At 40.3% G+C, this 25,139-nt stretch overlaps 1 protein-coding gene across 6 annotated transcripts in view; it reads left to right on the forward strand.

Annotated features, from left to right (window-relative positions):
* Positions 1–3,714: 3,714 nt before the first annotated feature.
* Positions 3,715–25,139, forward strand: part of gabra1 (gamma-aminobutyric acid type A receptor subunit alpha1) — a 31,983-nt gene continuing 10,558 nt past the window's right edge. The window contains exons 1-9 of one of the 6 annotated variants that reach the window (XM_031303595.2): positions 3,715–3,845; positions 4,480–4,689; positions 6,144–6,249; positions 10,318–10,430; positions 11,506–11,573; positions 13,306–13,526; positions 15,901–15,983; positions 17,151–17,294; positions 18,219–18,371. In XM_031303595.2, coding sequence (XP_031159455.1) covers positions 6,170–6,249; positions 10,318–10,430; positions 11,506–11,573; positions 13,306–13,526; positions 15,901–15,983; positions 17,151–17,294; positions 18,219–18,371 — 862 coding nt within the window. In that variant the 5' untranslated portion in view covers positions 3,715–3,845; positions 4,480–4,689; positions 6,144–6,169. The other 5 variants (XM_035991125.1, XM_031303597.2, XM_031303592.2 and 2 more) reach the window with 5 other exon arrangements.

Consider the following 25,139-nt stretch of genomic DNA (forward strand, 5'->3'; position numbering starts at 1 on the left):
GTAACTGTACATGGTACAAACACAGTGAGTGGGAAAATACTGGTTTGTATAAGATGAAAAGGCAGTATAACATTTTGGTTAAAAAGTACTGACTGTGTCACTGTGAAGCTATGAAGAGGTTGAATTGTCTCAAGACATAGCAGAGCAGTTCAGAACTATATTTAAAAAGTATGTCTTTCTTAGTCCCCTTGGGGTCTAATGTCTGCCATTCCTCTACATGTAGCATTTGGTTATACATCACCAGTATGAAAAGCATGATTTTTAGCAAGATTTGGAATGTTGAGGTATCCACAGCTGACAAAATAATTTGAAAATGAGTAACTATGTGAAAATATTAGAAAGTAAAAGCCTTTTTTCAAGTCAAAAGCATTCAAACACATGCATGTATAGTGCATACACGCATGCACACACACACACACACACACACACACACACACACACACAATTCAAATACAAAAAGTATGACAAAGTAGTCAATTGGGTGTCTTAGTGTACAGAAAAGCAATGGTATATGTAAGGGATAAGGGATAATGTAGAGCAGGCAGGTCATTATTGCCAAATAAAACCCTGACAGGGTGATTCAGTCACCCTGAGAAATTACAGTAATGATTTGACTCAAAATATAAATTTAAAAAATAATTTCATTGACTTAAAAATGGTCCACCAGAGTCTATGATCAGAACTACGTCCGTAGCAACAGTCTGTTATTCATAGCAGCAGACAGAATTGCAGAATTACAGTGTACTTTTATTACTCCATGGTTATAACAGTATTTCATTACATAGACTTGAGTCGCTATTCTCTGGACTCTTGACTTGACTCGGACTCAACAGTTGGTGACTCAACTACAACACTGTAGTTAGGCAAGTAGTATTTGCAGGGGCAAGTAGTTAGGCAAGTAGAAGTTATGGTTAGGGTGCGAGTGTGTGTGTGTGTGTGTGTGTGTGTGTGTGTGTGTGTGTGTGTGTTTGTGTGCGTGCGTTTGCTGTGAGTGTTTCTCCTCCACTTGGTCCCAAATGTGGGTAGCACCTCACTGAAAATAATTCTATGTTACATCACACCTGTGGAAAGTATTAATTAGCCTGCTCCATCCAGATTAGATGGATGAAAGTTAACAGATGAAACCAGAAGCTCAGCAGGAGGGAAATAAGCAGCAAAGACCAAGTCTGGGTTCAAAAGCCAGAGCAGTGGCATTGTTTCAATCCGCTGGCACAGTTAAATGCAGAAGCCCAAAGGGTGAAAAAGGCAAGCACAAATCAAGCTTTACTGCAGTAATTGAACTGAAGTACTGCACTTTGGTTAATCTTTCTCTCTCCCTCTCTCTCTCTCTCTCTCTCTCTCTTTCTCTCCTACTACAGCCTCATTTGGAGGCCAGATGGGAGCCCTGCCTGCTGTTGCCTACTGGACTAAGAGTGATCTTGAGCATTCTCTTCATCGAGGAGCAGCCCTGACCTAATAGGACCTAAAGTACGCTGTCCACGAGCAGAGAGACTCACAGAGCCTCAGGAATCTTCAATTGACTGACATCACATGCCAAATGAAGACATTGACCTAGTCAAGAGTGCTCTGGTCCACTCCAAAGAAAATGAAAAGTGGAAAAAGCCCCACTCCTGCTTTTATCACTTTTAAAAATTATTGATACTACTTAAAATTAAAACTGAAACTAAGACTTAATCTGCCATTGTCTGTGTGCTCAGGGAGCAGGACTCTACTCTGTGGATTTTAAGATTGTGACAGAGTCATTAAAAGGCAGGTGTTCACTAAACAATAAAAGAGGTCAGCAAAACCATCAGGGTCATGAGTGCTCAAAGGGCCACTTTTCCTTTGAGACTCAACAATCCTGGTGCTTTACAGTAAGTGCTGAACAAAGGCTCCATAGAACACCCCAAGGAGCAAATGGTTGTGCACTTCCATACACACATGAAAACACAGTGATAAACTACAGCATGAATGACTTCACTTTAAAAGGTCAAACGGATAAACACTAAAAACACAGTGACATGTTCAAGATTGATTGTGCACCTGCAAAACATAGGCCCTATACACATTCACAAACACACATGGGCACATGCACAACACAAAACACAGTGACATGAATGTAAGTGCAAACACACAAAGGTTACTACAAGCTGACTCTGCCACACATTGTTTCTGAATATCAATTCACCACAGTTGGTACTTTAAGTTTGTGTGAAACGAAACAAATTATCACCACATAGGGCCCCATGATGGATGCACAGAGATGAGTAGTCTGTCAATATCCCTTCTCTTAAAATTCAAAAGCACTGTTCACAGCGAGTGATTATTTCTCCATAACCTGCACATTTCTCACCTAAATTACCGCCATCCATCTCTCTCCGTTTAGTCCTGCGCACGCACGCGCGCACACACACACACACACACACACACACACACACACACACACACACACACACACACACACACACACACACACACACACACACACACACACACACACACACCTCACTTCGCTATCTGTTCCCATCACCGGCCCAGAGATGGAGCTGTGAGTAGGCAAGTCGCCTTTGCTGGTCCTTATTTGTTTGAGCGTTGACAGTGAATATTCTCTTACTGTAATTGATCACTAGCAGTGGTTTGGAGAAGCTGTCTTCTGTTGTCCACGAAGAAAGTATCCTCTTTGGCAGAATGGAAGGTTATTTAAATGTGAGGAGGCGGGTGGAGAGATGAGATTCATACTTTTTCTCCTATCCACTATCAGTCTCCTGCGTGCGCGCCAACGCAACACGCACGCGGGCACGTGTTGGTTATGCATGCCCGCACGTGCACGCGCGCGCACACAGGCAAATTGAGTCACATGCAGCAGTGGCGTTTGGCTTTGAGAGAAGGGAAGCAGCTTGAAATAATACTCCACTTGCATTACAACAGCATACATTCTACGGAAGAAGCTCGGTGCGGTTGTGGAGGTTTTTCTTGTTGTCATTATTAAATATGCGCGTGCACCTGCAGCATCAGGTTATGGGGACGAAATATGAGTAGAGCAAAAGCAGAGGGGAGAAGAAGTCTATGTCCAAATATTTGGATTAATTAGGCTGGTTGTCATTTATTTTTCATTATTTTAACTTAGTTGTATTTAGAAGGTTTGAAAAGTATGTTCATGCAAAATGTATATCCTAAAACAGCGAACATTTTGATTACAAAGATAGATAGATAGATAGATAGATAGATAGATAGAAAGACAGATAGATACATACTGTCATTGAACACATCGAATACAGAGGCAAATATAAGGCCATGACGTCCCTCATAACTAATCACGCACATGCACTACTTTAACCATGCGTGAGGAGGCAACATACACATACACACAAACACGCACACTTAGAGGAAACGTTGCAGCGTTGCTGCAGACCAGACTGACGTGACTACACGGCCAGCTCACTCTGTCTGCTCTGATGAAAATAAACCCCTAGTCAGGCGAAGGCGAAAAATGAGTTGCCTCTTGGTCAAAAGCATTCTAAAATCAACAGCTGGGATTCATAGGAGGCTTATGTAACAATGAATTACACTGATGTGTTATAAACTATCCATAAGAATGCCCTTTTCCTCACATGCCTCCTGCTGTAGTTCTTGGTAATGAAAATGTCTTCTGATTTGTAGTTTAACTTGAAATACGCAGATGACTACAAAAATATACGCTGGGTATCATAGCCCAATTTTTTTCCTCCCTTGCAGATGCACGCAGCTCAGCGCTCCTCGCCGTTCTGAGCTCAGTCTGGAGTGGCGCGGCTGTAGCAGCAGAATATTTGGCTGTAAACAGAGGCAGTGCTGTTATCTCGATGCGAAACGCAGGCTTTTAGGAGACGGTGAGTGATTCGAGGAGGATTTATTGCAGAGAGAGGCTTGTCTCATCCGTGCAAAGCTGGTGAGGGAACACGATTTTCTTAAAATGTTGGAGGTGTCTTCCCTTGCTTGTGTGCGCGCGTATCCGAGCCGTGTAATCCATTCGTGTTTCATTCTTTTCTCTTGTTTTGCTTCATCGTAAGTACTCACTGTCCGTTTTATGACTGCTACTCTTTTCCATAAGATGCCCTAGCTGTCTTGGTCGCGAGACGATCTTTTGATGCATGTCAATTTGATCTCCTTGGGAATCATCACGTAGGAGTCAGGGAGCGAGACAGAGAAAGCGCGATGGGGTAAAAATCAAGGTATCCTAGTTGAAAATGTAAGAGGATTTTTATTTAGCAGCCACTGATAAGAGATTAGGGCGACAGCAGTGGAAGTTAAATTGTGCTGCATACAAAATGGGCGGGCTAGTCTTTATATTAGGTTGGTACAGCCTATTCCAAAATTAAATGGTCTGCGCTTGGACACAGTCTGTTTGCTATGCACTTTATTTGCAGGCAAGATTGATGAACTAAATCATTTATTTTGGATAGAGACCTCAGTACACAGACCAGACGTGTTAGTTTAGTAGAACATTTCTTTTGTTGCTGACAGACTGAGAGAGTTCAACTCACTACAGCACCACCAATGAACAGTGAGAGAGACCTGCGCATATCGTCAGCAGCCGCTTCTCCAGCCTCAAGCTAAAATTCGTCAGATCTGAGATCACAGAGGATTTTTCTCATTCAGTCCGGTTAGAAAAGATATTCTCAAAAGTTTGAGGATATAGCCAGCGGACACCGAATACACACCGACTCATCTGCTGTAAGTGATTTTTCTCCATTTTTCTCGCATTTTTATCAGGCAAAAGAAGGGGAGAGGGGAGTAACACTCGGATTTCGAGGGGTGGTTTGTGTTGCTGGACACTGCTAGAATCGAAGACGAGTTTTTATTGGGGAGAAGGGGGAGTTTGCCGTCGAAATTGGGACCGTTTAAGGGGTATTTTATGGCAAACGAGAGCCGTTTGATGGTTTTAACGAGAGACAGCTTGGCTTCAGCATCACGGACAGCGCTCCGAATAGAACAGCATCAACGCACATTTGCTTAATTACTCCGCCACGCACGAAGTGGATCATGCCATGCATGCATTTAGACCAACCTTACAGGGATGCCAGTTGAATGCTAAATGTCTACCCATCTCAACTACATCCATGTATTGTAGGGGAGAAGGTGGCATTTCCTCTGAATAACTTAGAAAGTGTCCTTGTGCGGGATTTTCTCCTCCAGTCGTTAATCTGCATCATCCCCGCTTTGTCAAATCCTTGTCAACCAACGGATTTATTTTATTTTTATTTCATTTTAGCAGAGCAATGTACGTCCGCTGACTCCCATCCGCTCACAGTGCACCTTGGAACATCACACGCAAGTAGGGGTATTGTCTTCGATATGTGCTGTGTTTTAGTGGCAGGATTTTGCGGTCGTGTGTGAAATACTGTTTTAGCGCTTTTCTACAAGTAAGTAATTGGTCCTCTCATGGACAACGTCGATGCCTTCAAAATGGACCGTGAATCTGAGCATTGTGTTTTGCATGAACAGTAGCGCAGGCTAATTGCTTACATACTTTTATGACCCGGCTGACATCATAGCTTAATGATTGAGGAGGAAGCAAATGCTCATATTTTAGGGGGATTTGGTTTGATATTGCGGTATTGTGGGTTTCACATTGCAGGGTATTAGAGGAGGCTGTGTACAGGTGCTACAAGCTCACACAGCGTGTTATGTGGTCGATGATGTGTTGCCTTGTTATTTCGTCTTAAGTATTATGCGCTACAGATGCAGCCATATGAAATGCGTGTGTATTGAGTGTCAGTTATGAAAGTCGTATTTACACTGGTTCCCCCCTCTGATTATCGAAATGCTGAGCACCTATTTAAATTTGTTCTCCCACATACTTAGGGTGCAGAATGTGTCTCTGTCAATGTGACACATCATTTAAAATGATGATGTAAAATCTTTGAGGGGTGCCTGTGTCAAGTGGCATGCAATGGCCCAATGCATGTGGCAGGGCCATTTGGTTTAAATCATTGGCTGTCAGTGAATCTGTAAGAAATGTTAAGCAGGACCAAATACATAATCTCTTTAGGAACAAACATCCACTTTGGCTGTTCTACATCTACATGTTTGTTTATACCTGAGGTGGTGACATGTTGGCTTAATAGTGAACCATTGGCTCATATGACTTGGTAATGATCTTCCTTCTCTCTCTCTTTGACCTCCAGCAGTGAAAGGTCCTCATATTGCAACTATGTGTGGACGGAGCAGGACGGCCTCTCTGTGTCTGTGGGCTTGCTTGCTTGTCGCCAACAGCGTACTGGGTGGGAAAAGGTAACAACAAACATAAACTTACAAATGCATATTGTATGTACCTGTGTATTACATTGGATCATTGGATAATTCTACATATGTGAAAGTCAAAAATATCACGCACACTCTTCATATGACTTTCTTTTCAAGCCTTGAAACATGAATTATTGTAGCTCTAAATATTGCCTATATGATCAAGATATTAATGGAACACTACAATTGCACATAGTGATATTTGAAGGGCAAATTGTGAAGACCAAAATGTATTGGGCAAAATATTGAATGCTGTTTTTGTTGAAGAGAACAATTACTGTTTAATGCTGGTGCTTAGTGCTTGCTGAATGGTCAGCTGGCCAGTCAGTAAATCAGGCAGTCAGCCAGTGAAGGGGTAAACAGTGGTACACCTGCTGAGCTGAAATTATGTCTTCCTTGCCTTCCTTGGTTTACACCCTTACAGAGAATATTTAATGTGGTTGTAACTGGGGCATCCCCATAGGACACCTTTATGCTTATAATTGCATAGAGGCAATAAGAAGTGCAACATAGAAAGATTACATAAGGAGCCAAAATAGCCACTGTCCACGTTACCATAGTATTACACTTTCTTTGGTTCACTAGCCTTGTGGGACAACATCTACATTCTCAGTTCATTCCTAGGCTGTGTGCAGTAGATGATGTGTGTTGCATCGGGATATTTGGCACAGATTTGTGCACATGTTTGTGACAGTGACTGCGGGGATAGTAGTGGTGATGTACAGACACACTTCTCAATGTCAACACTGAGGTGTGGGATGTCACCTAACCAGAATCAGACAAACTAAGTGAGAAAAGAAAGATAATGATTGAATAAAATGACTGACTTGATCCACTGTCATGTGTCTGCCACTGCATTAATTCCCACATGATTCAAATGCTGGGCAGCCATTCATGTGTAGTGTACCTCAAAACATCATAATCCGGCTCCACTCCTTTGACATTGAACCCTACAATAAATAAACACGCAGGCCAGTTACACATCCAACTCATTAGCTGTTGCAACTGCATGAGATCATATAAGCTCTCATCCTATTGTGGTTCTTCTTGAGAATCCCGGAGAGACTCAAGAGATCAGGCTTTTTTTGCATGGTAAAATAATTCCATAGAACTGTCACAGGCAGTTGACTTCAATGGTGATGTCTTGAGATAGTCCAGCTTGCTTCTCTCTCAGTGACAACAGATACACCACAAAAATACACATCAAAACAGTATACAGTACATCTTTCATCTAACACGCCTTGAGCACATGCAGAACACATATGGAATGTGTCCTATTTGAAATGCACGATGCACTGCAATACGTCATTACTGCACACTGATTTGATCTAACTGATTAATGACGGCTAGGTAGCTAAGGTTTGAAATGCACTGACTGGCAAATGGAGGGTTTGATTTACTGGGTTTGATGTGCTGTATGTTGAGCACATTAGAGGAAATGCAAGTAACTGATGAAGTACTGATTACTTTACTGAGGAACTGTCACTGCAAACTGCAAAGCAATTATCACCCAAAGATTTACTGTATAATCCAGTCCCCCTTTTCAAATACAAAATCACACACACACACACACACACACACACACACACACACACACACACACACACACACACACACACACACACACACACACAAGTTGGGGGATTTCAACAAGACACGGTAATCAGAAAGACCTAGCACTCTGCTACAGTATGTTGCCAACGAAAGAAATTGTCTCATAATTAGATAACTAAGTGACGAGAGAGACAAGGAGAGAGAGAGAGAGAGAGAGAGAGAGAGAGAGAGAGAGAGATAGAGAGCTAGAGAGAGAGAGAGAGAGAGAGAGAGAGAGAGAGAGAGAGAGAGAGAGAGAGAGACGTACAGCAAAATGGAGAAGGGGAGAGAGAGTGAAAGAACGACATTGGCAGAGTGAGTGTGAACGGCACTGTTGCTGTTCAGATGACCTGTAGATGGGGATGGTGTACAATGTTTTATGAGGAAGGGGCCCCTGGTTGATAAACATGTTTATCCTTCCACAGCACCTTTTTGTCTCCATTGTATTGACATACAACCCTACCCCCCTCACCACCCATGTTTTCCCATATACACTGTAAAATGTAAAAAATAATATAATAAAATATATAAATATGTCTATCTTAAAAAAAAGATATGTGCCATTCCTAATATTAAAAAAAAGTGGTTTTCTACTTGGTTGAGATGACAAATTTGACTTGTCAAATACAGAAAACTAAAAATGCAAGGTCAAAAAATGCACTTATTTTTTCATTTTAACAAACAAAATTTATTGGTGAACTTGAAAGAACTAAGGGACATCCTGGCTTGTTTTCTCTGTTGGTGGAGACTATAACAAGAGGACTGTAACCTTTGGGCAAACCAAAAACTGTTTTGGTGTCTTACTCTGGTTTGGCAAATTGGAAATGCCTAAATTAATGTAGAAAGTAGGAATATTAATTAAGCAGGGAAGAGGCGGTTGTGTTTTATTTTACCCTCCTAATTTTACCTAACCCTAACCCCCTGACGTCCTGTGGGTGCAACTTATGCTTTCTGTATTTATAAATAATTGGCTTCCCAGACCTGAACAAAATAGTTCAATTAATGTTTTGAATTTGAGAATTTCAAAGTTGTTACCTCCAAGACTGAATCAAAATAAAATTGCTCATTACAGTTTCTACAGTTTAAATGCTGGCTTTAGTTTTCAGAGAGTTCTTCTTTTTTGGCAGAGCGAAGGATGCTTGCGAATTAAGGGAAATTGGTGGCAGAGAGATTCACATTAACCCTTTTATACAAATCCATGTGTGACGCGGATGCGGCATCCTTATTTAGAAAGCAAAAATGTTTAGCAGCTCACACTCAAAGCTGTAGGATCTGCCTCAATCCCACAGCTTTGAATGTGAGCTATGTCCGTCTAAAAAGCCCCCCCGTTTCACTTAACAATATCCTCACCCTTTTCCAACCTCACTCTTCTGCCTTTTATCCCCCCCTCCTCCTCCATTATCTTCACCTTTTTTCTCTTCTTTGTCTTTTCTTTGGAGCTTTCCCCGCATGTTTCTCCAGACACCACTCTCTCTCCAGCCATCCCTCCTACTTTTTGTTCCCTCCCAATGCAGGTCCTTGCTAAATAATCTAAATGACCTTTCCCTCTCCTTGGAGCCGTTCAGCTCTCGGAGCCTGTTTCCAAACACTTGCTGTTTATTTAGCATGCAATCAAACTAAACGCTATTGGCATAGAAAGAGGGAGAGGATGATTGCTCAGAGGCATACAATACATTGTGAGAGAGTTTTATCTGATTATTATCAGCACTAACACGCAAACATATGCATGAATATGAACACAAGTTTGTATATGTGTGTAGACCCTGAGCCCACAGTACATGCATGCATTGATTGATTCAGCTATGCAAACACACACATCCACAAACATACTCTCTAAACATTCCTGTCCCATCCTGCCTTTATGATACACAATGTAATTAGGGGCTGTATTCCTGATTATGGTGTTGAAATATTTATGCGTGGAGATGCAACAAACTCTGCTCTTACAATTACTGATTGTGATTGTTTTAGGTATTGTTGTAAGCATTTTGTTTCATGTTGTTCAAAGAGCACATTCAGCAAGGCATTTGTGGTCTAAAAGACCATATTAACGTATAAATAATGTATTATGATTTCTCTATTCTCTCTCGCTGTGAGATTGTGCCTAGTGTGGATGTGTGAGTGCACACACATGTGGGATCTGCATGCCCAGTTTTACATTTCGCTGAAGAAAATAACTTAACACTTGCACACTTTCCATAGGGATAAGACAGGATAATTTGACCTTGTGAGATATTTTCCTTTCCAGTCCATCTCCATTTTATCACAATGTTATTAACAATGCATTCTTTGTTGCCCATGTACTTCAACAGAACTGTCTTGCTAAATACAGAGCAGAGAATCCTCCTTTTTTGTCTTTGATATTTGATTCATATTCAGTTTGTTCTTACTCTTTCGGCAGTTTTGACTGTGGTTTTAAACTCTAGCTGTGATGACTTCAAATCTTCTTCTTTGCTTTGCCAGTTCTGGGCAGAACGGCATGACAGATGAACAGAAAGATAACACTACAGTGTTCACCAAGATCTTAGACAGCCTTCTGGATGGCTATGACAATCGCCTCAGGCCAGGACTGGGAGGTCAGTAAACTCAAGTCATTGAATGTCTTTTGTCCCTCATGGTGACTGTTCTTTGTTTTTTTTGCAAATATAATCCAAAAGACTTACTTTCCACATGACCACACATAGTAACATCCCTATGACTAAATCTTATGGAGGTGGATTTGCTTTCAGTGTCAGATTTTGTGTGATAATTAAAAAAATAACTCAAGACTCATTCCTCACCTGCTGCTCTTGTGAAACAGCGAACTCTCATAAAGCCAGCACTTCTAATGTAACACAGTGAATTACATCTTATTGTGTGTGCTGCTCTTCACTCTATTGTCAACTGTCCATTGTTAGAGGGAGAAACAAAATGGCAGGGAGACTGAGAGACAACTTAAGAAATGGAAAATGAGAGAAATAGAGAAAGAAACACAGAGTAAGGAGAAAATGTGAGAATTGTGAGAATAATGTGAGAATTGGTGTGTGAAGGACACTAAGGATCGCACAGTGTGATGCAGCAGGCATCAAACAGACAAGTGAATAAAACCAGGACTGCTGGAAGTTCAGCAGCCGAGGGGAATACGTTTTGGATTATGATGGGTATCATTCATAAATCATAGTTATATTTCAGTTTCAGAATCACAAGGAACACACCCTCACACCCAAACACACATCGCCTCTGCCAGCCCCTACAATTGAATCCCCAGTGGACCCATTGTGGCTATCAGTATTATGGGACCAGAGTGGCAGATTTTCAGTAATACAGCAATGCACAAATTTATTAAGAGACAGAACCACTGTCCGGGTAATGGAGCTGACACTGAAACCAATACCAGCAGAAATGGTTATCGACATCCAAAATGGGCTTTTTTTATGGTTGTTTTTTCCCCCAATTTGTGTTTGTTTGTGTATGTGTGTGTGTGTGTGTGTGTGTGTGTGTGTGTGTGTGTGTGTGTGTGTGTGTGTGTGTGTGTGTGTGTGTACTAAAAGTAATGTTGAATGGATTGAATGGATCAGAGGCTATAGCCAGGTGGTCTTGTATTAACAGGTAGTTAGGGGCTAATGAATACCACTGATAGTCACTCACTCTGGCAATTTCCTGCTTCAACAGAGCGTGTAACTGAAGTCAAGACTGACATTTTCGTGACTAGTATTGGGCCAGTTTCGGACCATGACATGGTGAGACTCTTTTCGCCTCTGTAAATGTCACTAGTTTCCCCCTGCCCCTATCCCTCCACCCTCACCCCTGTCTCTTAGCCTCTCTGGGCACAAGGGTATCTAAGCTGTAAAATGATTTTTAATTTGATGATTTATTCTATTAACTCCTGAGACTGTCACATGTGTAAAATGTTGTTTTCTAGTGCATGGTTTGTAATTCCACTCTACATATATGTCACCCCTACTCCTAAATATGACTGCATGTTACTTTAATGTGGATGTTGAAATATGCTGTGAACTGTAACCCCAAACTCTGTTTATTTATTTTGGAATATTTAAAATAGCCTCTAACATTCTGTTTGTTGAGCTTGTTGATAGAGTATTCATATTTCAGAACTAGAACCATGCTGATCTGTCTTGACTGAAAAATCTGGAGCAAAGAAATGTGTGGATATTTAGGTTTAAGGACCGAAGGTGCTGATCTCTTTTTCCTTTCTGATATGTAATTAAATTGCAGCATACATAGCTATTAACATTATTATGATGAGATGATTCGATAGTAGGCGGCAAGAAATAAAATACATTTTAATATCAAATTAAAATGCAACATCAAAATATGAGTCATCACTTTTATGGTTAGTTTAGTCTTCTTCAATATGCTACCTAAAAAAAAGCCATTGGTTGTTTAAACATAAGCATCTGATCTTTACTCTGTGCACCGGAAACCAATTAATCTCATTCAAATGTCTCACCGCCTTTTAATACTTGAAAAAAAAAAACGACTCCTGTTATCTGCATGTGAAGTGTTGTACTCCATTTGACATAATCTCAGTTAATTACACTGGCTGACATGCGGGCCAAGACTATTTTGCTACTGTGTTAAGGCCAGAAGGAAGAGCTGAAGAACATTTTCTCCATCTCCAGCCTTTCCCATCCTCCTCTATTACCTTGAAGCTCTGTTTCAGCTCATACTAATTATCTTACGTGGGCCAAGTGGAAATGGGGGGAGAAGAGAACAAAAAACAGGCTGCGCTGTAATTTTTATAGGCTCCCTTTACTCTGCCAGGCAGTCATGTGGAACCATTAGAATCTGCTCTCAGCTATAGTCATTAGCTGCCTTCAAAATGAAATGTCCTCATAATATTGTGTCCAGTGCTTCCTTTTTGTGTCTAATGTAATTTAGATTACTGAGCAAAGAAGTTTCCCCAAAATAAATGCTAACAACGATCATTTTTGGCAGTTACCTAACAATGCAATACCAAATGACCAAATAACAAATGTCATGTCTTATTTGCATAGAGCGCATTAAACTGACTCGACCATAATTATGCAAAAAATTAAATGAAAGAAAATGGAAAAGGCAACCACATATTACTTTGTGAAATTGAGAACAATTATGGTATTTAACAATGGAGGCATTCTTTTAGAAAAGATACCAGCCAGAAAACCATGCACCTCCGTCCACTAGATCCTCCATGTATTTGCCAAAGCCTTTAACATGAAGAGACAGTTACCAGCAGGGAGACTAGGCTAAGACTAACATAATAAAGTCAAAGTGACACAAGGAAGAGAAAAAGAAAAAAGTGAGAACATGAAAAAGGGTCAAATGGAAAGATAAGGGTTACACAGCATCTTCCCCAATCAAGCTGTATTGGATGGAGGTAGAAAGCAAACAGCTACAGGGTTGGAAATTTTCTTTTTTTGTCTCCTTTTTGACTTTTATTTTTCTCTACCTCTCACCATCCACCTTCAGGAGTACACCATTGATGTGTTCTTCAGACAGAGCTGGAAGGATGAAAGGTTGAAATTTAAAGGCCCAATGGCCGTGCTGCGTCTTAACAACCTGATGGCCAGCAAGATCTGGACCCCCGATACCTTCTTCCACAATGGCAAGAAGTCGGTGGCTCACAATATGACCATGCCAAACAAGCTGCTGCGGATTACAGAGGAAGGCACACTGCTGTACACCATGAGGTAGGCTGACCATGTTCTACTTCACCAGTGCAATAAAGGATTTTAGAACTAGCCAGAGACTAAAATGTTTTGAGCTGAACTGAATCTATATTATTTGATTTGAAAAGAGGATGATTGATGAATTGATTGATTGAATTTTATGAACAAACTAAGACAGTTGAGCTCAAATGATAATGCTGGCCTTATTCCATAGTTTTCAACAAACAACCCATACCAACAACATAGTTAGCCTGTCTCTCAATACTTTGTAACTTTCTTGTGTGTCTGTGGCACTCAGCCCCAAGACCATTTTTCCGTAAATCTTTAAATACAGGCAAGGGCGTAAATCCCAGGGGGGTCGGGGGGGTCAGGACCCCCCCGTTCTAAAGGTTGTCCCCCCCTAAAAATATCATTAAAACAATGCTGTGTATTGTAAATAACATAAAGATGTATACTTAAAATATCTGTGTAAGTAGTAAAACAATACAAACCCCAAAAAATGCTTTTTAAGTTTAGAAACATTTTGAGTCCCCCCTCCCTTGCCTCACAGTGGTTTGGTCCACTGCCTGCTGTACGTTAGGAATCGGATCTGCACTCGACTCACAGTCACATCGGTAGTGACAGGAATGTAGCTAGTAAGTAGGCGGTTCAAGGCTATTTTATTCACATTAAACATGGGATGACGTTCTTTTCTCAAATAGAAATGATGCTGAGTAATTAATTAATTAGTTATGACAAAAAGTTCACTATGTTAGTGTAATATAATGTAACGTTAGCTAGCTTGTTTAATAGCTTGTTGGATAGAAATGCACCCACTACAACTAACGTTACCACGGCGATAAGCCTAACGTTATGTGTGTGAACTGTCAGGGTTAATATTGAAGATCTACAGTTGTGTTTGAAGAGGCTGATCAGTGGGTTTGCTGCAGTTAAATATATATCCTCTGTCCCAGACGAAACCTAATATTTATGCGGAGGACGCAAGATCGTTTTATAATTATAATATGACCGCGTGGTGAACCTATGAACCTAATTCATATTTGATGAGCTTTACTAGTGGCTCACTAATTTACATTATGATCAGCTAATTTAAGTGTACAAAAGTATTGTATTTCTTTTATATGGGGACACTTTTTCAAAATAAGTCATTATGTTTTAAGGTATTTTTGTGGCGTTTTTGTGGAGTATAATTGTGGCTGTATTATTTGTGTCCCCTTCAAAAATTGCTCTTCAGAAATTTTATGTTTATCGTTCCCCCCTACTGTTAGATCAGATTTACGCCCATGAATACGGGTCACAAATACTTTCTTTATAATTTCCTTTAACAGCTGGGCAATTTAGTTTTTTGCAACACATTTGCTGCAAGTATTTACAGTACGAGAAGGGTTTGACTCATCATAAATAACAGTGACCATGTTCATGGTAATGAAGGTTTTGGTCTTTCTTTTAATAATACAATTTGTTACCAAAAGGAATACAACATTGCACATTGCTTCTACACTATATTGTATACAAACAGTCATCCACTTTATTGTTACATTTATGGTTATTTTTACACAAAGATAATTCACTACACTCATACATTTCTATTTCTATCTTGATATAGTTATCTATTTATTTTACATGGTCAGCCATTTATAAGTTCTGTGGACCACATACATTTTCTTCACAATTTGTCATTTTTCCATTGTAGTGTTCACCAGGAAAAATAAAATAGTTTTATTCTGTCATGATTTATCACTTTGGGGATGCACCCTGACAGTTGCGAGCAGGAAGATAAGGTGTATGACCAGCTGAGCTGAGTTTAGAACCAGTCGCGGCACCTCGGTAGCCTTCAGCAGAACACGGGTAAATAAAAGCCTTACAGACGGTACAAACCTTGATGCACACTGCAGAGTGATGCTAATGTGAGATGTCTATAAGGCAATGATTGTAAAACATTTGTTTTAGCATGTTTACTAGCAGGGGGAGGGGGTAGAGGTGGAGCACATATTGCTGTCACAGATGAGAGAGATGAGGGATGGATGGGAGATTAGTGTGTCACGGGTGGCCTGACGTGCTGTTTTTCACCAAGCTGTCAGGAAATAGAAAACCACAGCTCAGGGAACTGAAGCATTTCTGTTGGTTTAGGGGAAAGTAGCTGCAATTTGACAGTGTTTGGTGCTGAGAGACTAGAAAAAACAGTACACCACATGTTCCTGGTGCCTCACTGTACTGAACTGTCATTCTTGTGCCTTAATTCCTCCAGGCCTCTTCCTCACCCCTCTTCCAGCATTGACACCATGTGTTCCTTCATCCTGACTTTGTCATAATGCTGTTTTTTCTTATTTTCCTTGCTACTGCACTGCTTTTTATTGGACTAATTCACTATCAATGTCTGTATGAATCTCTCTAGGCTTACAGTAAGAGCAGAATGTCCCATGCACCTGGAAGACTTCCCTATGGATGCCCATGCTTGTCCACTGAAGTTTGGCAGCTGTAGGTGGCCTCTGCACTCAAACACAACCTTACATGCATGCACATTAACGCACACAACACAGACACACACATGCCTCTCTGACACACTGTCACTGTCTCATCCAACTGGAAGCGCGACCCCAGCGCCAGTCCCTGATAAAGGATGACAGTGTGGTAACAGCTGTTCTCCCAGAGGAACTGTCTGCCAAGGACCCTCTTGTCCCCCCCTCCCCCCACATTCAACCCTGCCAGACCCTGCAAGACCCTGCAAGACCCTGGCAGGCATGCAGCACACAGACCTGTATTTATCTAAAGCAGCACTCTTTGTAACATTTCCAGAGCATCACACCAGCTGCTCACCGCTGACAGCTCCCCCTACCCTGATCATCCTTGAGTAGACATAACAACAATGATGGAGATTGGAGACAAGGGTAGAAAAGGAGAGAAAAACTAGATGGAAGAACATGGGGGGAGCAAGCAAAAATACAGCAAAAGGGAAAGAGATAGAGAAGTGAACGTCACACTGTCTCTGTGCCATTCTTTAGACAGCTGCACAGCGTGAGTGAGAGGACCGAACCTCAACCCCCTTTAAATTGAACTCACTCCCTAAATATTTCAGGGATGAGTGCTCTTCCTTATGCTGCAGTCTGCAGTCGAGCCATCCTTTCCTCTGCAGTGGTCGAGCCACACTGCAGCTTTGACAGGTTGGGTGGCCGGAGGGAAGAGAAGACTGACTTGGCTGTTTTAAAGTCATGGTGTCCTGTTGGGATGTTTGTTTGTTTTCTTATAAGTTGAAGGATGACATGACATGATGTGATACGACATCACATCATTAAACCAAACAGTGTTTGAAAAGAGACAGCAAAATATGAGACAGGATGAGCTTAAAAAGAATAGATAAAACTAGAGACAATGTTAGCGGACACTCTAACAAGGTGAAAGAAAATAACATGCATAAATAACAAACGAAACAAGACAGGCAGAATTGAGATGAGAGCAGACTAGACAAGATGGGACCAAATGAGATGAGGTAAAACTAGAACTAGAAGATTTTAGTGGAAGACCTCATTTCATATTTTTCTTTTTTTTCAACTGGCATCCCTTGCAGCTCCAAAAATATAACCTGCAAGGCAACACATGCCATCAGCAAAATAATTTATAACTTTTTACTCTGTTCTTCATTGCCAGATGCCTACACCCAAGCAGAGGTGGTGTATGTGTGGACCAGAGGGGCTGCCCAATCCGTGGTGGTGGCAGAGGATGGGTCCAGATTAAACCAGTACGATCTGATGGGGCAGAGTGTGGATTCTGGTGTGGTGCAGTCCAGCACAGGTAGGTTTCAGTTAGGTTACAACATGCTCTGAATGATACAGTTTACTGTAAAGTAAATCAATGCTTTGAGGGGGAAGCTTGCATTTTGAATGTATTAATTTGACATGTTTAATGTTCACACTGCATTACCCTGTCAAAAGATTAAAGCTCAGTGCATAAAGAGTTACATAGTGCTTTTCATCTCACTCACTCAGTCTTGTTCATCATTCATCACTTAACAAACTACTGGTCTGAAACTGCAAATTTCGACACAGCTGCATCAGTTCATCTGCATCTTCACTGGCATCAGTTTGTCGCTTTACTAATGACAGGCCATGCCCTAGATTCATAATTTCCCTATTGGCCATTATTTCTTTTTTCTACCTCCTCTTTTCTCCATTGATACTGCAAAAATTAGTGACAGCATAAAATGGGTGACCTGTTTGCAGTGACGCTAGATGCAGACAGAAAGTAATGCTTAAGAAAGCCTAAAGGTCCCAAACGATGCTTAGCTTTAGCAGCAAGCTCCCAAGTGACTGCATCTACCAAGCTTGATTGAATAAGCTATGTCGATATATAAATCCATTCAGTTTTTTTTATTTGTTCCAGTTATTTATGTCTCTGGAAAGCCTCAAAATCAACATATTGTTATAACCAGATTAAACCCTACTGCTGTTTCTGTGACGGTCATATTCTCTCTGCAACTCGGTCCAACTGCACTGATGAAATGGATCATGCCTGAGTATTGTGTTTGTTGACAAATGACACCCATAACTATGCCAATAAATCTCAACTACAATAAAACTGAAGGCCAAAACACAGCAAACCGATTAGAAACAAAGGTACTTAGTCGAAACGGAAAGTTATAATAGATGTCCTAAATCTATATTTTGAAGTGTAATGTTTATCTTTTCTGACTTCATTTCTTTTGTCTGCTCACCACAGGACAATATGTTGTGATGACAACCCACTTCCACCTGAAGAGGAAAATTGGTTACTTTGTGATCCAGACATATCTACCCTGCATCATGACAGTCATCCTCTCCCAAGTGTCTTTCTGGCTCAACAGAGAATCCGTCCCTGCCAGGACTGTCTTTGGTGAGTAGTGTGCTCTCCTCTCGCCTAAACATCTGTGGGTTCAGAAATGAGCCCGTCACCAGGTTTCAAATCTCTTCTTGGAAAATATATGTGGAAGATATGATGGCACTGATGATCAGGCACTCACTCAAAATTATATGACATTGAGCAAGGCAGGATAACATAAAATACAAAAATGTCCCTCCAAATGGAAAACAAAAATACACAATACAGCCTCATAATCTTATTATGTCACAAAATGACATTATGTAGGGATTTTACTATTACTAGGGCTGATCCCTCTTAGTCTGTTAATCGACTAATCGGTCATGTAGTCGACTAAGATTTCTTTAGTTGATTAGTCATTTATTATGCTTTGCTCATGATGAAAGACTTACTTCAAAGGAACTTATGACTACATCTCTGGTAAACACAATATTTAAAGTGGTGTTTTTGCATGATTCTTTGTGGAGAAACTCAGTTTTACTAGACTGGGTAAACCCAGCCCGATCTGCCGGTGATTTGATTCCTCAGGCTGGAAACCTGTATGTTTATCTATTCTGCTTTGTTACAATTTTGCGGGGACCAATCCCAAACTGGCTTATCCACCTGGCACGCTATTGGTGGGTTTAACACGATGACGATAAAGAAGCGACCAAGCAGCTTCTTGTTTACATTCAACATAACGGCCACCGAAGCGCAGCAACCTGTTGATGCCGCTGCCGCTGCTACGTCACCTGGATCATTGGTCTGATTGCTTGAAGGACTAGCCAATTGCAAACAGAGTCATTTGAACTATGCCCATTGATCACGCCTCTTGTGCAGTAGAAAATACAGAGCAGATGCCCCAGACTAATGTTCAATCTTAAAAGATTGAGCTTGGTCTGGTGATAGCCAGACTACAGTTTTACAGATTTGTCGTCAAAATTGTTTGAGTGAATTTTAGGTTAACTTTAATCGAGGACAGCCCTGTAATCTAAAATATAATCCGTAGTAAGTATTACATGGTTTTAAAAAAATATTACACAATGATTTAAAAGTATTTTTAACCCATAATTAAGTAATTATTACTGGTAAACATAATGAGGTGGCATTACACTGGGCAGACATTATTACATTATTCAATTGATTGTTCAAAAGATATTTCAGAGAAAATACATAACTGTTTGCATTATCATTCACTTCCCTTCTAAATAACTACATATGTATAACAAGTGTATTTGGATTTTGGCCCAAAGATAAACAACTGTAATACCATCTGATTGAATTTTAAAATTAAACTTTTTTTTTTTACTAAATAGAAGCAATTGTGAGACACAGCTTTTCCACACACAGCTGGCAAGAACCCTGATTTCTTTGCGCAAAGATTGAAAAAAAATGTCTTTGCTGTCAGTATTTATTAGTGTGAATAACACATCTTAATGTAATACAAGACAAGGCCTCAGTGGAAGGGATGCCGCTTCTAAAATAAAAGGATTGTGGTCCTCGATCTATTGCTTCATGGTACTGCAGTATGTTGATTGAGTTTGATGACTGTCTGATAACAAGGCAAAGAAAATAGTGTGATGGCTTTACTTGACAAAAATTGTTCATTTAAGGAATGGTTCAACATTTCAGGGAAATGTGTGTATTTGCTTTTTAGCATAGCATAAAATCTGTCTCTGTCCAAATTTCAAATCTTGTTATCTTGTTTGTTTATTCTGTACGCAAACAGAAATGAACAAAAGACAACATTAATGAACAATGGCGAGGCACAGTGTCTTCCGGTGTCTCTGCTGGTTGCCTGGCAACCTCACAGTGATGACAGTGAGGTTGCGTTCTCATCTAATTCTCGGCAGAAAGCTAATAAGCGTATTTGCCAAAATATCAAACTATTCCCTTAAAGGATATCAATTGTTTAAAAAGTCTAAACGCCATTGTACAATATTTCCACTCTATTCTCTTCTATTCTGTCTCCGCACCAATGACGTGAACATGAGCTTTAATCAGCTGTGGCTGGCTGCAGTAGAAATTCAAGCACAAGGCTCAGTGTGAATTTAGATTTACGTGCTCTGAATGTTTTCCTACAAGTGTATGTGTGTGTGTGCCTGCGTGTGATGTAAGGGTTCATCAGTGTGCGTGTGTCTGTGTGCACACCAATTGGCCAGTGTGTGTTGTGCGCATGTGTCTAGGCATGTGTACTGGAGTGTTTGTGTGCATGTCTGTGTATTGTGTGTGTGTGTGTGTGTGTGTATCTGGTGTGTATCTGTCTGTCTGTCACACTAAGGTCTTACATAATACCGCCCAAAAGGAAAGCTCTTGCTAGTCTGCAGCATGCTCTGTAGCAGCAAAGAACAGCAGCAGGCAGAATGTCCTTGAGTTACCTCACCCTACACTCTTTTTTCTTCTCTCTCTCTCTCTCTCTCTCTCTCTCTCTCTCTCTCTCTCTCTCGCTCTCTCTCTCTTCTTCTCATGGATGTCAGTGTCTCCCCTGGCCTACTACTAAAAGAGCTTTCACAGAAACAGTATACACACACCAGATTTTGCAGCTCTGCAGTCTCCAGCAGATTTTCCTACTCTTCCTGCAATGTTTTGGTGTCTGTTTGTGTGAGTTGTGAGTGTCTTCATGTGTCACAGCCAGCTACCTGCAGTGCTTGTCACGTGTTGAGGGGAAATGAGGATGGCCTAGATTAGATTCAAACAACTATCTAGGGCATGTGTGTGTCCCTCATGCTACCATTGCAGGTTCTGCTTCATGAGATTACATGCATGCAGCGTGTGCATGCATGCAGCGTGTGCACACATGAGCACACACACGCACACAGTTGAATAAACACATGTACGCGCTTTTACCAAGACATCCCAGTATACTAGGTAGGTCATTCATGTGATTAATATGCATGATCTGAGACAGCAGATGAATGAGACTGTTCTTCAAAGAGGTTACAATGTCAATATCGCTGTAAATGAATCATTAAAAAGACATAGCGGACAATCAGGATCTTTCATTGCCATCTTAATCCTTTGACTATCATCAAGTCAGGGATTTATGTGGTATATCAAACCTTGTACATGTGTCTAGTGTTATTAGGATGAAAGACTACACTCAGCTGTTGATTATGTTAAACAGAGGTTAAGGTCTCACTGCTTGCCATGTTTGCTGTGTATATTGCTGTATACGCTGATTATTTTGAGAGCTGGGCTTGTAAATGGTGCTTTAAACATTCAATGAGTGAAAACTAAATTAAATGCAGTCACTTAAACGTAAAGGCTACCATAGAACAAGGTTAAATACACAGATATATAGTAAATGCACATACTGTTCTGCCTTTTTAAGAGTACTGTCATAAAAGTATCACTTCATTATTTCCTCTTATGCACAAAGAAAATAACATTGGTTTAATAATCCATGCGACTGTCCTCCCATGAAAAATGCCCCCATAAGTCATTTGTTCAAGCAGCAATTAAGGGGAACGGCAGAACGGGAGCGGGTCTTACGGCTCTTATAATACATCCATGAACGGGAGTTGATGGCTAGCAGAAACAAAGCTCCTTGTGCAGAAATGGATAAAGAAAAGGGTCTTTTGAATGGCTAGTTGAGTTCCAAAGCCCTTCCAGATGGTTCTCCACAAGAATAAAATTATTTGCATGTACTGTCGATGTGAATTGAGTTACCAACGGAGTAGTCAGTCTCAAATACCACTTGAGCATTAAAAACTTGAAAAGAATATACCATTTAAAGTACATTTAGAATAGATAATTATGTGATTAATTTGCAATTAATCGCAAGTTAAAGCAACATCAAAGCACTTTTCCTCTTTGGTCCCCCTACAGGTTGGAAGCGGGATTGTCCATTACCGCTGTCGTAATGTCTCATTATGTCTCATTCGAACTACAGATCCGCTACCCAATCTGGCAAACTTGCATAGTGCGGTTATAGCCGATAGAGGGCCGCAAAGCGAATGCAGAAGTGCCCTTCACCCTGTTACCAGTTGATGTACCACAGAAACGATTTTGGAAACATTATTTTAAGGTACAAAAGAATCTTTGGTGTTGCTTTAAGGACACTCATGTGATTAATCCAGCCTGTTCTCGTGAACATTCATTCAAAAAGCTATGAAAAGTTAAGCACTCTAATTCATAAGCATTCCACGTTATTTTTTGCTGTATGCACCAAATTGACGGCTGATGTATAAGAACGTGGCTGGCCGTATAGGGAGGTGGTCGGGTTGGATGGGTGGGCATTAAAACACAGGATTAAAACACAGGACTTTCAAGCCTTGGAACGGAGTTCGTATCCCGAGGGAAACTAAAGAGTACAAAATGTAATCGATTGACAGCCTTAATTTTAACACAAACCACCATCTTTTTCTAACTAAGTTTTGCTGCCTAAACTTAACCAAACTGTGACCATCACAACATATCAACAGCAATGTGTTTAAAACCGCGACTGTTAAGTTCTCTGGTTTAGATATGAGGACGGAACACAATCCCGTGGGCCACTGCTAGGGGCCCTAATTTATGAGACCCTCCTATGGGTGGTATTAGAGGGTAGCAACAAATAACCTATATCGTCGTTTGGTTTGGTCTTGTAATTCTTTTATAATGTAGGCAACACAATTATCTAATAAATAATGAAATTAATAGGAATGTTTATTAAAGGGATTCACTGTGAAAAGTAGGGATTGTGTCACTCATGTTGCAATGGTCATTAATTAAATCTTCAAAGGTAAAATAAGTTTTAAATCATTGATGCAGCCTGTGAGAAAACAGAAAATGCTCTTCTTCAGATATATGGTATTGTGACTTTTCAATTTGCTGCTGTTCTGCAGTTGTAACACCACCGCTTCTTACGCACCAGCTGCAAAACATTATGCAAGCATTATGATTCTTTTTGTTATAGTCCTGTCATGTCTGAACAAAGCTGAACATTTACGTACATATGTATGAATGACAAAAGCCATTATTTTACTCACATAACACACATAGATGAAGCCAGCAATGCTACACATCCCATTTCTAAAAAGGGCTCTTAGAGTAAAAGAACAAATCTTAAAAACCTTGTGGAAATATGGTGTTTTTATGATTATATTTACTGCGGTGGCAATAACTAAATTGTGAAAATGCACTTTAATCATTCCTCCTGCAGTCACCTATTCACAGCTTGACTTCTCTTTGTTTTCATTTCGGAACAGGCTCACAATGTATCAAAAGGTACACCGATACTAACAAATTAACAACAACTGCTGTAATATTTTGTGTGTTCTCATATTACTACAGGTGTGATCAGGTTTATGTTTCCAACACAGATGTCCAAATCTGGCCCCGAAAGACATTAACATAAACAAATGCAGCACTGAAAACACTGTTTAAATTACATTGTGACTATGAAGCATGGCCTCTGCACTAAATCTGTTTTCCTAAAGCTTTCCCTGTAGATGAATAGGCAATTTAAAAACACAGCAGTGGGTAAAGTTATCTTATTTATCATTGTGCCGATTAAGAGGCTGATTAGTTTATAGCCAGTTTGGTGTAGTGAAAAACTGTTGGCAATGTATTTATTTGCAGTCCTAATGAAAACCAAAAGGAAACTGATGGTGCTGATAAGGTGCTCTCTCTTACATCCTCTCTTTCTCTAAGCTGTTAGGGACAGCAGTGCTCAGAAGATTATCTTCCTTTCTTCTCTCCTCTTTAAGCGATTGGCTGGGTATTTATTGGTTCTCCCATGATGCTGTTTAATGTATCTGCTCATTAAGGAATAACACCGTGTGTGTGTATGTGTGTGTGTGTGTGTGTGTGTGTGTGTGTGTGTGTATGTGTGTGTGTATTGGAGTCTAGTTGTGTATGTGACAGTGTGTACAGTATGTGTAAATGCATGTGTTTGTTCGCTATATGCTGTGCATGCTGGTTGTGTACCAGTGGGTGCAACATTGTAGGCATTGCATGTGTGTGTGTGTGTGTGTGTGTGTGTGTGTGTGTGTGTGTGTGTGTGTGTGTGTGTGTGTGTGTGTGTGTGTGTGTGTGTGTGTGTGTTCTGTGCGTAAAGTTCTCACAGCTGTGGTGTTGGCACAGTCATTTAACTCACCCGCCAATCAACATGTCAATTTATTTCTTCATTTATGTAAATCAGAGATGACAAAGTGATGCCTGAATGGAATGTGTTTCTGAGTCAGGCCCCCCTGAGGCTTCAGTTATTGATAAGGCATGAATAAGTAAGTAGCCGCAGCACAGTGGAAATGTTGATAGACATCCAACAAAGACAGCTTCACTCCTGGGACTGGTTGATGGAATATAAAAGCTGTTTGACAACTACACAAAATCATATTCATTCATTAACAACCCTAACAAATATACAGTAACATAGTACAACAATATACAATAACAGAGGTACTTTCACTAATTTATTAGTATACGATTTCTGTAAGTATGTATGTAAAACAATACTTATCTGTGGCTAAGATGGTCTATGATATGCATGCAACCATCCTATCTTCTAAAAATATGTATATTTTCAACTTATTTGCATAAGCATATCATTTGTTTGTTTAAAAACCAGACTTATTTCATTTTTATTAACTACGAACAACTAAAAAACTATCACTGTTTTTATCATTATGTTTAGGCACCTTAAATCACTTGGTTAAGGTTTGGGACAGAGAAAGATTGTGGTCATGGTTAAATATTGAAAAAAGTCAAAACTGACTTAAAGATGTGACAGTGACATTCAATATTTCAATATCTCTTTATTATATTTCTATAACCTACAATAAGTGTTTGTTTCTAATGTCAAAGTCCTGTGGTTGCACGCCT

Source organism: Sander lucioperca, chromosome 13, assembly GCF_008315115.2.
Source record: "Sander lucioperca isolate FBNREF2018 chromosome 13, SLUC_FBN_1.2, whole genome shotgun sequence".
Taxonomy (NCBI): domain Eukaryota; kingdom Metazoa; phylum Chordata; class Actinopteri; order Perciformes; family Percidae; genus Sander; species Sander lucioperca.